Source organism: Lasioglossum baleicum, chromosome 7 (assembly GCF_051020765.1).
Source record: "Lasioglossum baleicum chromosome 7, iyLasBale1, whole genome shotgun sequence".
Lineage (NCBI taxonomy): Eukaryota > Metazoa > Arthropoda > Insecta > Hymenoptera > Halictidae > Lasioglossum > Lasioglossum baleicum.
This window is the reverse complement of record NC_134935.1, coordinates 11414076-11431121: the sequence shown is the minus strand read 5'-3', so window position 1 is coordinate 11431121 and position 17046 is coordinate 11414076. Positions and strand designations below refer to the sequence as shown.

At 46.7% G+C, this 17046-nt stretch overlaps 1 protein-coding gene across 6 annotated transcripts in view; it reads left to right on the top strand.

The window, feature by feature from the left end:
- The first annotated feature begins 1775 nt into the window (after positions 1 to 1775).
- Obsc (Obscurin) overlaps positions 1776 to 17046 on the top strand; it is a 36919-nt gene continuing 21648 nt past the window's right edge. For 3 of the 6 annotated variants that reach the window (XM_076426947.1, XM_076426950.1, XM_076426945.1), the window contains exons 1-7: positions 1777 to 8211; positions 8467 to 8576; positions 10133 to 10291; positions 12865 to 12987; positions 13100 to 13270; positions 14305 to 14386; positions 14743 to 14838. In XM_076426947.1, the coding sequence (XP_076283062.1) occupies positions 3616 to 8211; positions 8467 to 8576; positions 10133 to 10291; positions 12865 to 12987; positions 13100 to 13270; positions 14305 to 14386; positions 14743 to 14838 (5337 nt within the window). In that variant the 5' untranslated portion in view covers positions 1777 to 3615. Of the gene's footprint in view, positions 8212 to 8466; positions 8577 to 10132; positions 10292 to 12864; positions 12988 to 13099; positions 13271 to 14304; positions 14387 to 14742; positions 14839 to 17046 lie in introns of all 6 variants that reach the window. The other 3 variants (XM_076426951.1, XM_076426946.1, XM_076426949.1) reach the window with 3 other exon arrangements.

The window sequence follows — 17046 nt, the reverse complement described above, 5'->3', positions numbered from 1 at the left end:
CGCTTTAAATAGCGGGGCATCAACATTGCCCTTTTCCATCCCTCTGATTCGGCTCTGCTCGCGTTATCGATATTTCTGTTTACCATACCCGACCGACTAAGCGTACCATTTCTATTCGGTGGGGTGAACGTACCAGTAAGTGACCTGTTCACACACAGAGAGTAAGATTATGCTACAATTATTTATAACTTGTTGTTACACATACTTTTTGAGCTAACTGAAGTAGCAACAAAAAAGACTGAATAAAAATAGTTGAAATTAATCGATAATTCCCAAATCTAAGCAACTTATGATCATGATGAAAAAATGTGCTTCTTAGGAATTTTTTTGTCTGGATGATTTTAGAGGGGGTACTTTCTAAATTAGTTTTCGAACGAAAAACGTGTTGAGAAATTGCGAATCAATCTAAAACCGAGGATCTACGAAAAGAAATCCCACCTTCAGAGAGTAATTAATCGTTTCTACAACGAGAGTTCAAGCATTTGAAGTAAATCAATCATTTCAAAGATATTTCGGTCACAGATTTTGAAAACAGTTCCCAGAAGTGTTCTTCTATTCATAATTCCCTGTCAATACCCTAGCCAAACTTTGTAAGTCTTTCTATAGATTTTAGAATATTAATAAAATTAATATTCGGACGCTCTAAAAAAGACGATAACTTTTTTCATGTTTTTTTATTATTGCACTTTTTTAATGGGAAAAGAAATTTTTTCAAAAATTGCAATTGATCGGAATTGTAGAAAAAAAACTAAAAGTTGGATTTTAGAACTTTTTTATGTGGGCCTATATTGAAAATTTAAAAAATACGTTTTGTAAATCTGTGTGAATTAAACATATTCTGAAAATTTCGTCAAATTCGGTCGACGTTGGAATGAGCTACAAACGTTTAAAGATGGTAAAAATTGCAGATTTTCACAATTTTCGGCCTATATTTAAGAATTTTTACATCTTTCAATGCCTGTAGTTTTTCCCCGCATCAACCGATTTCGACGAAACTTTCACAGTGCACATAATTGACACAGACCTACAAAACGTACTTTTTAATTTTTCAATATAGACCCATATAAAAAAGTTGTGAAATGCAACTTTTAGTATTTTTTATACAAATCCGGTCAATTATCCTTGATAAAGAGTCAATGCTATTCTTGAAAAAAAATTTGTCACATCCTGTAGTAAACTAATTGCTCTAGCTTCCCAAAAAAGTTCAAATCGTATAGTACAATATTGAAACAGTCTTTTTTAGAGCGTCCGAATATTAATTCGAGTAACTGTACATAAAATCTGACGAACTAAGTTGAGAAATGAAGAAAAATTGTTGGTTCTGTACCGAAGATCCTCTCAAAATTTCAAGTCGACTGGTCAATTAGAACTTGAGATATCCTGGCAACAGTTACCAAAAACCTGGTATCCAGTTTTGATAAAAATTACTCTTTTGGACCAGTTACCCGACAATTCTCCAATAACTAAGAACTGCCTCCTGCGAAGTTAGACACGTCTTTCAAAAGCGACATTTTCAAATGAAAAAAGAGATTGGAAAAAAGATGATGATTTGGCATGGAATCAGGTACCAGAGAATTCCCCAGGGGAATTCCCTCGGTGACGCGAAAGGCTGGTTGCCGTCGTTTGGGGCCTGAGCTACACCCTTAGTGCGCGCGTCCACGCTCGCGTCTCCCGGAGCCGGCGTACTCCGTTCTAAAGATGTATTGGAGAAGTGTAAGAAGGGTAGCTATTTCTGGTCGTGGGGAGCCGAGAGACTCGTCGCGCAAACGGCTCTTAGCCACTTCGTACATCGAGTAGTCTGGCGTTCGCCGCGTATCGCAATACATACGCATTTCGGTGGGATCAGCGCGGGATGACACGCGTGCCGGCTCTGTATCTCCTCGCAGTGATACGCGGCTAGAAACGACATCGATCCGAGGCAGATAGATCGCGCGCGAGGCCTACATGGTGTCCATCAAAATTCTCGTCTGAAATCCGGCCGCTCTTCTGACAAGCTCTCCGCTCTCGATTCCGCGATTCTTCGTCTCGCGAATGGTATCTGTGATTAAACGTATCTGGTGGGTCCACACAATTGATCTCAACGAATTTCCATCGAGCACGGAATTACTCGAGAGGGTGAAAGTGGTTCGGAACAGGTGACGCCGTATATTCTACGCTAGCTGGTTCCCCTAATCCATCGTGTTCCGCGAAACGGCGTCGGTCTGACAACCGATGTAGAGTGCAGTGCACCGGCGTGAAAATAGATGGTGGTTGGTGAAGATCAGTGAAAGTGACGAGGTGGAAACAGTTGCCACGTTGAATCGCCGGGGAAGACGGATAGGGCTCGCCGCTGGTGGTTATCGTGAATTAGCGAGGATCGGGGACAGCGTGTCGTCGGCCGTGTATAATTCACGGCTGCTGGTGTCCGAGTCATCGGCAACATAAATATCATCGAATCCGCCGGACCCGCGTAATAATTCAACGGTGCCCGCGTGTCATCGAGGATTACACCTTCGAAAAAACATTCGGAGGAAACTAGGTTCTCCCGCGAGTCGATAAATCGAGGAAAAAAAAGCGGTCGGACAGGATGAGGGATGTGGTTTGACGCCGCGGCGCGCAAATATGTCAAGCTAACGTCTGTCGTCGCTTGACGCCCCGTTGCCAATCGAGAGGAGACTTCGGGACAGCCAAGAATCTTTCCGCGGGTTACCTGGCGGCGGACGAAGACGTACGGTTTGGGTTTTCTAACACAGCTTTGGTGCCTTGTTAGAGCTTCGACTGTCTTCGAGAAGCGGTCAACGCCACGGAAAAAAGAAGATTGTCTTTTCAACGACGAGGAAATCGTCGAATTGGCCGGCTACCAGGCGGAACGGAACGAACGAGGGCTCCCACGGAATCCTCACAGGCATCCCGCACGTAAAAATAAACCGTGACTGCGTCGGGCCGGAGCGGGCTGGTCGCGGGTTCGACGAGAACTTTTTAACGAGCAGCCGATGGAAACGACCGAGGGAAAAGTTACGGGGTGCGCGAGCCGCCCAGGCCGAACGAATTAAAATTCCTGCCGCAGCGAGCAACGGAAAAGGAGGCTGACCTGCTGCTGGCTGCGCGCGTTCTCGACGAACCAATTTTTCCGAGGGAAGAAGCCATTTGGGTTACGGACGCGTGTCCCGAGACCGCTCGACCGCGTCGGTGTCGCGCGTACCCGACGAACCGCGAGTACGGTTCCTCTTTATTTCGAGCGAACGAAAGAAAAATAAGAGCAGCGTGCTTGTAAAGTGGTCGGAAAGGCCGCGGCAGCCTCAGTTCGCGAGTAGACGTGCACGAAACTGCGGGAAACCGTGCGGCGTCGAGGAATTTGCTCGCCTCCACGTGGACGAGTTATGGCGAGAGAGGGACAATGCGAGCCGAGACGCGCGATGACGCTGCACGCGTTCACTGACGTCGACGCGGACGCCAAAAGGAAGTCACGAGCGAGTGGTCGGGAACACGAGTCCATGCGAGGGGATGTGAAGGTTCTAGCAGCCAGGAGACACTAATTTCAATCAAATCGCGTCAAATCTCGAATGCAACAGGAGATCGAGAGAGGGAGAGAAATTGGATCGATGAGAGTGTGAACGAACGAACGAGCCAAAGACAATGTCCTTCTGCAGGATAACCGGGCGAAGCAGGGGCCTGCCCAAGCCTAACTACTTCCCTCTGCTGCCACCGATCAGCCCAGCAGATGCGAAACGCTTCTGCCGCATCACCGGCAAGTCCTACGGGCTGCCCACGCACCATTACATTCCAGTCCTACTGGGCGTGCACAGCCACGACAAGTCGAAATGCAGGATTACGAATGCCTCGGGGCTGGGACCGCACCACTACACCGCCGGCTTCGTCCTGGGCGAGAAGAAGAAACACGTGATCCTCAAGGACTATCGTTACGTGTTCCCGGTACTGGAGGGCGAGGGCGAGCAACAGAGAGCCTTGCGGGATCTACTGAACACGAAACAGCCAGCTCCGGAGGAGGAAATAGCCAAGTTCGTCTACACTGTGCAAGAGCGAAGATGCAGCTTGGTGTTCCCATCGAGGCTGGAGGCGGCGGTCAGGGATGGAGACGTGAAGGACGTTATGCTGTCAAGGGACTGCGACACCGTTCTCTTCCGGCTGAAGCAAGGCAAGAACGTATCGGTGGACTTCAAGAACCTGGAGGACTTTGAGCAGCTGTACGATGGCCTGGGACCTAGAGAGGACGTGCTGAAGGAGAGAGAGAAGCAGGAGGCCGAGGCTAGGAAGCGAAAGAGAAAGAGGCAGGCTGGGCTGAGTTACGCGAAAAGAATCTTCGAGGAAAAGGAGAAGGCAGCCGAAGAGGAGGAGCAAAAGAGGACGAAACAGCTCAAGTTGAGAAGCGTCAAAGAGGAAGCTGAAGAAGCGAAGGTTGAAAACTGGAAGAGCGTTGACCTGGAGAAGGCTAGGGTTAGAGCATGCGAGCTGGTGTCTGTTACGGGTTCCCTGAAGGAGGCTGCTAAGTCTCTTCCGCAGACCTTGGACTGGAACTCGTTCCATGAAGCGACTGAGTCTGCCCTGCAACCTGTAGTGGACAAACTACCCACTCCTATCAAGATAGATCCTCAAATCATCGAACAGGGTGCCTCGTCCGCGTGCACCAGTCCTGTTTCGGAAAGTACCGGAGGATTCGAGGCGATATCAATCGTGAAACCATTAACACCGCTAAAGATAGAACTCGAACCTGCTCTGCAGTCGGCCATACAGAGTATGCCGGCGAACGACATGAAGGAGGTGTCGAACGTGAGCATGAAGCTTCTGGAAGCCGGCGAGCAAGCATTGGAAGAGTTGCCGAAGGTGGAAGAGATCTCTGAACTGGTGCAGAATATCGGCAAGGGTAAGGAAACAACGGTGCACCGAATCAAAGGTCTGAAATTAGATATAAAGTCCGCGCAGAGATTTATCGCCGGCCAAACCGTGCAGACGCCCGTCGGCCCTATTTTCGTACCTGGCCAGACGCTGCAGACACCTCAGGGTCCTGCGTTCGTTCCCGGCCTGACCGTGAACACTCCTGACGGTCCTGTCCTCGTCCCAGGTCAGATAGTAACAGTCAATGAGCAGGATGATAAAAAAACGACAGTCTTCGTGGCTGGTCAGACTTTGCCCACCGAAGAGGGCCACAAGTTCCTACAAGGTCAGACCTTCCACACCAACGAGGGAGCGAGGTTTGTCCAGGGTCAGACTGTGCTCACCGAGGAAGGACCCAAGTTCGTTGCCGGTCAAGTGAAATCAGACGGAACCTTCGTCCCTGGTCAGACAATCCTGACTCCTGATGGACCGAGGTTCATGCCGGGTCAGACGGTCACCGATCATCGTGGCGAACAGGTGTTTCTCCCCGGACAAAGCGTACAGGTCGGCGAGTCGTGGGAATTTGTGCCTGGGCAGTTCATAGAGTCCCCAACAGGGGAAACGAAGTTCGTTCCTGGCCAAACGGTGCCGACGTCTCAAGGATCGCAATTCGTCCCTGGTCAGTACGTCGCTAACAACACCGGGGAGGGTCGCTTCGTCCCTGGTGTCGTCAAGGACACGGCCGAAGGCGCGGCGTTTGTTCCAGGCATGACTCTGGACACGCCGAAGGGCCAGAAGTTTGTCGAAGGTCAAGTGTTGAAAACATCGAACGGAGAGAAGTTCTTCCCAGGGCGAACCCAATCGACCAACGAAGGGTTCGAGTTCGCTGCTGCCAAGAAATTCGACGAGGTAGTATTTCACGATGCTGGGCCTGTGGGCATACCAGTGGACCCGAAGACTGCGAACGTCTCCGTGCAGCAAAGCGAGATTTTCGGTCACATGGTCCAGACGGAGCGGGGCGTGGAGTTCTTTCCGAATGACGCGAAGAAGCTTCCTGAAGGGAGGAGGATCGTTCCAGGACAACTGGTTCGCGGAGTAAAGGACGGTCCGAGGTTCGTGCCTGGCGTGATGACGGAGGACGGTTTCCTGCCTGGCCAGATTGTGATGACAGAGAAGGGCGAGCAGTTCGTACCTGGCCAGGTGATAGACACCAGCACCGGGCCAAAGTTCGTTCCTGGTCAGATGGTGGAGACTCGAACGGGGTCGAAGTTCGTTCCGGGACAGACTGTGGAAACTGCTGACGGACCTCGCTTCGTACCAGGTCAAATCGTTGAGACCAAGGTCGGGCCCACATTCATTCCTGGCCAGGTGATCTCTACGGAAGACGAAGGGTCTAGATTCGTACCCGGCCAAGTGGTAGACACTCCGGATGGCCCCAGGTTCGTGCCAGGTCGCGTGGTGGAGTCTGGGGAGCTGGGTGTGACCTTCGTACCTGGACAAATCGTTCAGACGGAAGAGGGACCGCGTTTCGTCGCCCCGGATCTAACCGACACTCCCGAGGGAGAAGTGGAATTCTCTGTCCAAGGTTTCGAGGTCACTCCCGAAGAATTGAAGCTTCTGAGGCCACAGCATTTACATTACAATCCGCACGTTCAGCATCAGGGAGAAACGAGCATCGACGCTAGGATGTTGAGACAGTTGTCCGAGGCAGGATTGTCAGTAGGGAGAAAGGTTGCCACAGACTTGCCAGCTGTGGATGTTGACGTGGACCCGAAAGCGGTAGCTTTGGAGCACGCGTTGGAAATGGCGGAGAAGCTCGGATTGCGTGGTGCAACTGCTGTCAAAATGGCGCAGATCGTGTCCACCGTTGCCCAACTAGCGAAGAACATTGCGGTCCAACAGGAACTGGAGGACAATTTCGTTTCCCCAAAATTATTAAAGAGCAACAAGTCTTCAGTAGTTTTGAACAGCAGCAAAAATGACGAGGACAGAGAAAATGGAGCCGAGGACGACGACTGGCTGCGGGACGCCATCAAGACAGCGATGTCCAGCGCTGTTCTCGCGATTACGAACGACTCTTTGGAGACCAATACAGAAGAACAGCAAGATTTCGTCTATTCCTCCATCAGCGAGGCTTTCAACGTGCTTCTGCGGCAGAAGAACACGAGTATCGAGAAATCCGTGGAGGAGATCCTGCAGATACTCCTGGTTCCTCAAAACAGGAGCAATCTGTGTCAATCTGCTCTGATAGAGCTGATCGAAAACAAGAACAACAAGATAGACATACTGAAGTCCACTGTAGTTGGTCAATCTTTGAAAGACGAAGTGGTGCTCGACAGATTGTCGATGGTTCTCGAGGAGGACCACGGAACGGACCTGGTGGGTTCTGCTTTCAGGACCGTCTCGAAGAACGATCCGGAACTGGTTTCCAGAGTTCTCCAGAAAGTGTCCGAAGAAGTGTCCACCATAGCAACGGAGAGAGAAGCGGCGGAGACTGTTCACAAAGCGATCGTCCACGCGGTTCGCGAGTCGAGCGAGATCAGAGTGCAAGAATTACTGAACGACGAGGGAGAGAACATCAGGGAGATGCTTCTCCAGGCGGTTGGCCTGGCTAGAGCCCTGGGTATGTCGCATATCGCGAGTAGCCTTCTGGCAGTGATCAGCGACGAGAAGTCGACGCAGGTGTTGGCCAGCGATAGGGTGACGCTGGACGTTCTGAAAAGGCTGACGGTGATGAGGAAGCTGGCAGAGGAGAGGCCGCCATTTATGCACGCCTTGACACAGCTGTGCAGCGACCCTGAATTGGCGAGAACCGACCCGAGGCTCAGGACTCTGGTCCGCGAGAGCGCTGCGCTGATGATCGTTCCTGAAGAAGCGCCGTTGCAATCGTCCGCCGATGTGCCCAGCGTTCTGCTTCACTCCGACAATAGTCTGGCGATGGAGGAGTTCCTCTTGAGAAGAAGCCACCGGTCGTCTTCTATTTTTATGATCCTGAAGCAGGGCATGCAGGCCGTGGTACCGAGAGAAGCTTCGAGATCGGTTCTCACGGGTCAGGTGGCGTACACGGTCCTGGACGAAGACGGCATCCACCATTTCGAGCCGCTGCACGTGTTCTCTGCTTTGAGACTCAATCGTCCCACCGCGCATCGCTTCTCCATGTATTGTTGCCCCGTAGCCAAGGAAGAAGACATGGATGTGGAGATGATGTCCACGTTCACAGGTACCACTTCCATCGCCAGCAGCCTCGATGGATCCGGGAATGGAACCTGTCAGAAACAGGAGAGCAATGGCGTCGTGCTCTCGAGATCCGACAGATCCTGCGTCTACTCTGCGAGCAGGGAGAACACGCCTAGTTTGAGGAGATTGAGCAGCTTCCAGCAAGACAATAGCTGTGAGCGGGTAATGAGGGAGATAGTTTTGTTTTCTGCTTAGTGCACTTGTAAAAGGTGGCACGTAAAATGTGATCCTTTGTTATTTATTCTTCGTATCTCTGTTAGCAAAAATTCTGATGGACATTTTTCTCCAGGTTTCGATAAAAGAAAGTCCACTTCATTGTGGTACAAATGCTCATATCGATTTATCACGCCCTGTAATACTGGTTTGTTAAACGTTGAAGATCGTCACGACACATCCTCTTTCTCTTCTCTGTTACAGAAAGCTCAGGACAACTATATCGTCGTGAAGGATTACAAGAGCGACACGGACAATTTCTCCGTAAATGTCGGCGATATCGTCGAGGCCCTCGAATACGCGGATCCAGCCAAGTAAGCAGCCTTCCAGCCAGCTTCATAAAACGAAGGGAAAACAAATGATCCGCGCTTTTGTTTTGTTGGATCGTTGACTCCGCGTGTCGGGGCATTTGCGTGCGCCGTTAAAATTCTATTTCCGTGTGTGTGCAACGTGTGCGCGGCCGAAAATAATCCTCAGCCCCTATATAGCCTATAGGCCGAGGGATACGGGCTTGTTGCGAGCGATCCGTCACTTTCGGAAAACTCCTCTGCTTCTCGAACACCTAATCAGCCTTTCCGTTAACAGCTGCTGCTTTCGTTAACGCTGTTCTCTGTCACATTATCGTAACGCATTACGTTAAGTCAGAAGATTAATCGAGCTTATCTAGTGTCTGTCGCATTCTTCTTATTGTTAGATTCTTTTTTTCTACAACCATTCACCCCTTGCCTCGTGACTTCATTCGTAGACTGTCAGGAAAGCTTTAAATCTTTTTTAAGTGACAATTAAGATCTTTTTATAACCTCTTGAACATTTTCGTTGATTTTTATGCTCTCCTGTGATCACAGATTAATTTATATTTGAGGCATAGAAATATTCATTGAAACCATGAAGTGCAACATCATTGAATATTGTAGAACATTTTGTTTATCGACATAAGGATCAATGTTCTTTCGCCAATTTTTAGAACCTTGAGAACAATTCTTTTGAATTTCAAATGTTGGGAGAACGATATTTATACCTGTTGAGATCTGTACGAAATCTTCAGCACTAATGCAGTAATACAAGACAAGGGGTTAAGTGAGCCAACAAGTGACCCATTTTTTAAGAAAGAAGATCTCGCACGCTAAAATACTGAATTCTTTTTTCCAACGTACTCTAGTTCACTTATCGATGCATCAAAGAACCGCATGTGTCTGACAAGTCGCCAGAAAATGCATGAACGAAACAAGGTGGGCGAGTGCGACCCACTGAACGTGGCACAGCCTGGATCTGCGAGGAGAGATTAAAGCACAGGCGAGTCCGCGTGTCAAACAGTAAAAAATCGGCTCGCGGATGGCTCCCCTTTGCTTATTTTCGCGACGATATTTTTACGCGAACGACGTTTCGCCGGCGTATCTCGGCCGCGTTTATAAAATACGTCGACAGCACTCGCGAGTGCTGTGCCGCGCAGCAGATGGAAAGTTTCGCGGTGAAAACCATCAAGCACTCTCTCGCGACTCGGTTCATCGAACGGTTTCTCCGCAGCATCACACAACAAAATATCGCACGAAATTTTGAATTTTGCCCATTTTCTCGGGAAAAGGGTCCACTGTGCGTCGGGCGCTCGACCTAGGGCAATCCATAGTGTCTGCATGAAGAACGTCTCACTGTCGCAAATAAATTAGCATGCCCGCAAATATGGCCGATCAAGTCGAAGATCGAATGCAACCCGACGATGTTACGCGCGTTTTAACTAACGGCTAAGCTTACTGCTATTAATGGCGAATAATGTTTAGTCTGCATGAAGCTCGACTAAAATCGCCGTCGAACGATTGGGAACCTCGAGGGCTGGCGCGGATGCCTCTATTCTCGGTGCTTCGCCGTGTTGTAGGAAGATGAAGCTGGATCCTGATCTGGAGATCGGTGAGATAGACGACATGCTGGACAACTCGGCCGCCTGGCACAAACTATCGGTTCGACCGCGGCGGAAACACGCTGATCCTCGCTCGAGAGGTATTTCGAGGTCAAGCTCGGACGTCAGCCTTCAGAGGTATCGTATCTTTCACCGTTTAGCTGCCGATACCTCGCTAGTCGCATCTAACACCTGCTTTCGAAATAGCTGAGAGATTATGAACCGTTCTTAACAGTGGGCGCTAACTAGACTAGCATGCAAGCTCTAGGAACAAGTAGAAAGCACGCTGCATTATCTCTGAAATCGTTACAACATGTATCTGAAGAAGTATAACCACTTCTGATAGAGCATTTAAAGTGAACAGATGGTTTAGAAATAAGAGGATGCTCCAAACAGGAAGCTTCTAGAAGCAAAATGCAATGAAGATATGATCAAGCCTCTAACAGCAGGCAGTTTATAGCGACACTTGAAAGTCTCACGGTCCAGAGCGTGCTCAAGAGAGCTCGAAGATCCAAGACAATCTCAAAGATCATCGTTAAAGCGAATTCCGCATTGAACTCTGAAGACTCCGCCAAGGACGCGTCATCGTTAAACCCCAAGGTTGTGCTGAAATATGGCCTCGGCAGGTGCGAGGTAGCCACTATGTTGCACTCGTTCGGCTAATTTGTTGATACATATACTGTCGAGAATCGGAAGGACATAATAGGAATGTGTACGCGTCGAAAAAGGTGAACGTAAACATCGGCTCGACGTTCGAACATTATCAGCGGCTAGATAGCGAAAAGGTAAAAAAACGGTATCGGACAATGAGGACGACTTGACGCGAACACGTTTTCACGTGGCCTCGCACGACTATATCCGTGCACGAAATATAGCAACGACAGGTGCTTCGGTCAAACAGTGGCCTGGGCATTACGTTAACGTTGAAGTCAATGAACTCGTCGTATTTCACCCCTCCGGATCGGACCGAAACGCCTATTTACTCATTAAACATATCGTTTGTTCCTCGATCGTACGTGGACACATAATCTCGGTTGTTTATTAAGATTCTCCCGAGCCGCTATTATCTACATTTAATGGCGTGCCGTCTGACAGTGATTTCTCTTTTCGAGGATAGAGTCCCTTTGATCGGAGCATTACCAGAACTCGTTTGTTTGATCACGCTTTACCGAGGAAATCTGCTAATTTAACTATGCGTTTCCACTATTATTAGCGTCTCCCACGTGATTGGCCGAGTCTTTTCTGCCATAAGAGCTTAGTTCTGGTCCAGTTTCTGATCGGAGAATTTAGACTGACCGAGACAAATAGCAAGATGTCCTGGACAAGGATGCCCGGGTATCGTTTCATAGTATGTAATATTAATATCGATGATGTTCCAACTCGGTTCGCTATAGAATAATACCGACCGCGCTAATTTACGACGACGTTAATGAAGATGAAGCGCTTATAAACGTCCCTATGGCAATAATATCCTGAGACACTTCGCGTGATTGGCCGTCCGCCAGAATAGTTGCAGAGTCGATAATATACAAATTATCCTTCGGGAAGGTGATCCTGGTGTTCCGCGAAATTTCAAACAGCGTGATAATCGCCTTCGGAAAAGTACGTCGCGAACCACCATTAATATCCCGCCCGAAGATCGCGACGACAGCGCTGGGAAGACATTTTGGAGAACACGCGGCGCGTCGCGTGAACGTCGTCTCGAAACGAAGTGTCACGCGGCTATATAAAATTCAGTTGCATAATTTAACGAGAGCCACGTTTCGTCCTATTGGCTCGCCAAGGGTGCCTCGATTCCGAGGAAGGCGAAATATCGGCCAGATCTGAAAATAAATTCGTGTAACGGAGAGGTTTCGCGTTGATACATCGATTCGGTGGTTTGGCAACCGCACCGTTCAATAGATCGCGAGTTATTTACTATTTGCTACGCGAACACATTACATTCTGAAATTTTGTTACGCATTTTCTGGTGACATTAAAGATCGTGCATGATTTACAATTTTGTCGAGCGAAACGCATACGACGACTTTCGAAGCCAACGTTCCGCCATTTTATGCAACGACGCGGCGCGGACATTTTGTACTCCGGAAGTAGCAGAGCGGACCAATTAGACACAACGTGTCAGTGCGAGGAAAATATCCTTTCTTCGTCATAATCGAAAGAATAGTTGGGTAAGCGGGTGGGTGGTCGGAAGTTATAATTAAGATTAGTGACTAAGGCAACAGTGTTCTCGTATTCGTCATTCATTCAACAGAACGCAAAATTTGTTGGCGGTTTGGTCGGCCCATTAGGCCTTGAAATTGTCAGTACCATGTAAATTGGGCCAGTGGATATTACTGGCGGAGGATCTGAACGTGTTCGTACTAAAATTACGTTCGTGGTTACTCCTACGTCGAATATGAAATCTGGTGCGTCTACTCTAGAAGCGATCTAATTACCGCGATGATTGCCGAGATTACCATCTAAAATTTGGCACCAGTTTCTTTTTATTGGGTCTCTGATGACCAGCAAAATCTTATACCTTATTACCTTACCAACTAAGGGTTAATATTGTTTGGATATCATAAAATTGTCGAGTATATGTAGTAGAACGTTCTATAGAAAATTTGTTCAATCTGCCGCACATGAAAAACATGTTTCGTCTTACTTCGCTGTGGAAGTAAATTCAATTTAAAAAGAACGTTTTGTCTCATTGAAATATTTTTCCGCAGAGTGTACGTCCGTACTGCAGACTCGAGGCAAGGATGGCTGCCCATGTCGATTTTAATGCAAACTGCCCTAAGCGAGGACACAGCGGCTGGACACCGACCCGAGGATTCGCATTATCGAAGAGAGTGAGTACCACAAAGAACACTGAACATTGCTAATAATTTTATTTGAACGTTAGCGTTTGTTTTATAATTGAGAGACGTTGTAAGAGATAGTAATGATGTTTATTTTTCTTAGGGCGGTGGTGAAAGAACTGGTTGAGACCGAAGAGGAGTTTGGCAGGGACCTTCAGCTGGTCGTCGAACGATACTTGAAGCTGCTCGACAATCCGGATGTCCCACGGATCGTGCGCGATAACAAAGACATCATTTTCACGAACCTGAAACAGATCGCCGATTTTCACAATACGTACGTATAACGAACGCGTTGGCAAGAGAAACGAAGTTCACTGCGACACATTGAACCAGACATTCATTACAAACAGAACAGTTTCTATTTATTATTCTATGATTCACGTGACAGAAGAATACTATCGTTGTATCTATTTTCTTTGATCTCGGGAAGCTTCCCGAATCAATCGATCGCAAAATGTTCGAAATATCTTATCAACCTTATTCACAGTATTCTTGAAAAATGATTTATCGCAGTTTCTGTCTTCAGGGTCTTGGTCGATCGAAATTTCGAAGCAAAAAGTTCCTCTAGAATTAAAAACTGAATGTCTATTTTTAATTTCCAATTGTAATTCGATAAAAAAAAAGACACAAGAGTCGAGCCTAAACGTTCAAAAGAAACACGCACACACGATACACGCTGCACACATTCGCCAACGTACGTTTTTTCTCTCTTTAGATCGTAAAATGGCGTAAGTTCGATAATGAAGCATAGTTTGTGTGATCGTGTGTTTCGTGGTGGTTGATGTAATCCGGTAGTCGAACTAAAACCGTTGGTTCCTGGAAAGTTTGGAGCACCTCCCCTCACAGTATGTGCGAGCACGCTTTCATTGATCCTATAAATTTATTTTTTCAACGAAAACGGCAGCGTTAAATAATCAAGCAGCTAAAACAGATCTGAAACTTCTATTTTTTGTCTGTAACCGAAAAACATTTAGTAGCGTGTTTGACTGTGTCGTTGCTCGTTGGATAGTATTCAGTTTTCGACCCCCTAGCTCCAGGAAATAAAATAAGATTCTGTCATTGATTCTCACTCCCCACAATTATTTAATAATGTCATTGTGACTTACCTTCGACGAAACCCCCTGTTATTTAATCAGTATTCAGTAGTTTAGTAGTGAACCATATTGTGGACGATTAACAGCGCCGACTCATTGTCAATGTTATAATATTGCACCCCTAAATGTCGCACTGAAAAGAAGAAAGAAGCAGACCCAAGCTCGTAGGCATGATGTGTGATTTAGCGTGGAAATTAATTCGAACCTTACTCAGATCGTTCGGCAGGGTGTTGATCGAAGGTGTCAAGTACTATGCAGATCAGCCACGTATGCTGGGCAAGACTTTCCTGCGATTGGTAAGGCTTTACACCTTTCTCCAAAATAAACACGGAAAATTTTATCCCCGTAAACTTTCGGACTTATTTTACTTTAAATCAAAAATCAATATTCCTTGTCGCATTCAATTTTGGGAACATCTACCGAAACTTCAACTTTCTTAAATTAATCAGATCAGAATTATATTTACCCGTTGAAGCTTCTTTATCATTGCATCTCACCTAGTTGAAGGTAGCACAAAAGCTTAAACATTAAACATTCTGATTTAAGCACAAAGTACTCGGATTTAACTGGCCTCGGCCTCAGTATTAGAATCAGTTTAAAAATTGTACTGTATAAAAAAGATAATATTCAAGTGGACCGTTCATTCATCCAGGAAAGGGACTTTGACAAGCACGTGGCCTACTGCAGGGACGAGCCGGCTGCGCAGGAATTCCTACAAATGAACGACGCCGCACGAGAATATTTTGAGGTCAGTTGCTTGTTCATTAAATCCGCTAAAAAAGGTAAAAAAATAATATTCTCAAAGAAACAAGAAAGTTAAAAGTTCCTCTAGTCGATCGTTGGTAAGAAAGATCTCTATCCACCACCTTGTAATGTCGGCGTTTGAACACCGGTGGCCGTAAAACTTTGGCGTCTTTTCTTCTCAAACTTCAAACAAATATACTTTGAATAATTCGAAAAACACACATTCGACCGAATGTCTTCGTATTTTATCTTATTCGAAAGTAAACGAAATTTTTATGGTATGTATCAGAAGACTGTTAATAAAAATGTTGGTTTCCAGACGTCGCGTTTAGGTAAATTTTTTTTATTGCGGTCAGATAGGAAAAGTATAGAATGGGCAAATGGCGGAAGATGTTCCAGCCCGTTCCATGGATAGCTGGTCTTGTCCATGTGAATCGGAGGAAGTCTCGCGATTACGTAACGAGCGGGGGTAAAAGCGGGCGTCTGTCCAGCCCCCGAAATAGCTCGGTTTATTCTCGACGCGCGGAACATCTTTCGCTCCTCTTGCTGATGCACGACAATGCTGATGCCCCGCAAAGAAAAGGAAGAAAGCGCCACGTTATCGGCCGGTGACGTCGCGCTGCTGTCATTACGCGATGACAGCGTAATCCTCGCCCGATGATAGAGATTACCGTTCACCGGTCCACGCTATATGCGGTGCAGGATCGTTCTAAACTTGCGTCGATATTTATTGGTGCACCTCCGATAAAAAGATTCCAGTGATGCTACCCATCTTGCGAAACCACCTTCAGTTCTGCTACGCAGTTAGATTCATGCTAGTCACACTTTTACATCTCCACCATGTAAAAAAAGAGTTCATTCATTTAATAATTTACAAAAGATTTGTACACAGTTCATTGTTCTAGAAATGAACATTTTATTCTTCTGTTAAATTACTTTTTCTCGTAGACATTTGCAAATAAATTGTATACTGACTCGTTTCGAACCTGAAATATCGCGCAGATCTTCCGAAAGGGTCAGAAAAGTGGCGAGCGTTAGGAACAAACTTGCACAATCACGTGGATCGTTTATTTTCTCAAGAGCAGATGTGGAATTCCAGCAGCAGTGTTAAATTATTGGTACACCCGATTTATGCGTTTTTACTAAAAACGTAGTGAAAATACACAACTATTGATTCCGGGATGTATACAATGTTCAATTAATGATCGACAAGCTCGAATGTTTAGATCCATTCTGCACATTGTTGCAAATTAAATAGCGCGCAGTAGTTCTTACTCATCATTATAATTATAATACACGAGTATCGTGGGTGGCCAAGAGCTATGCGCTAAAACTTCTCGTTACATTCGGTCTGTTGTTCACTTTTTTCAACGTGATTCGACATGTTATTTCTGGAGACTTGACTCAAGTTCGACGAGATTTTCACACAATTCTCGGGACCGTTTTAATGATACGGCATTAAAATTAGATCGGTCGAATCGTGTCCGGTTTCAGGCCCGGTCGCACCAAAGTGCATTAAGGCACTCGTAGATTGGATGTGTTTACGAGCTGCGTTTCCGTTTGTGTCGTGTTTTAATTGGATTCGATTTAGGTTTATTTCGGTAGCCATCATTAAAATTGGCAACGACATGGAAAAGGCGTCTCGAGACTCTGGCGATGGTGTCATGGTATCGATAGGGTGGTTCGTCTGTTTTTCGCTATTCCCATTACTCTCGTTGGAAAATTCGATTACACGAAACCGTCGGCGAAGTGTCGAGAGAAAACTTCCTGGATTATTTTAGTATTTGTAAGCTCTGTATTCCATTGCAGTCACTAAATCTTTAATAAATTAACTTTCTTGAGATTTGAAATTAATTCTACATTCGATATTATAAGTTTCTATTACTCCCATTTGTTCAAATAAGTAGTAGTTTCGGAGTGTTCATAATAGTTTGATGAGTTTGATCACTATGTGTAATCTCAGTAGATATTAGCGGTGTTTCCTGTTAGATACCGGGTGACTCCTTAAATCTGGAGAAGCGTAGACAAGCGGAGGTCTTGAGTAAAAGGTGCTCACAATCCGGAGACGATCCGCGTTGTTTTTGTGCGTGGTCAGTCCGCGAGTTCGTCCGGCGTCTAAGTATAGCCGTGGCCGTATTGGTCTCCTGGCGGGTGATTTTCGGTAACCACCGACTGCGGAGGAAGAGAATCGACAGAGGAGCAGGGACCTGGT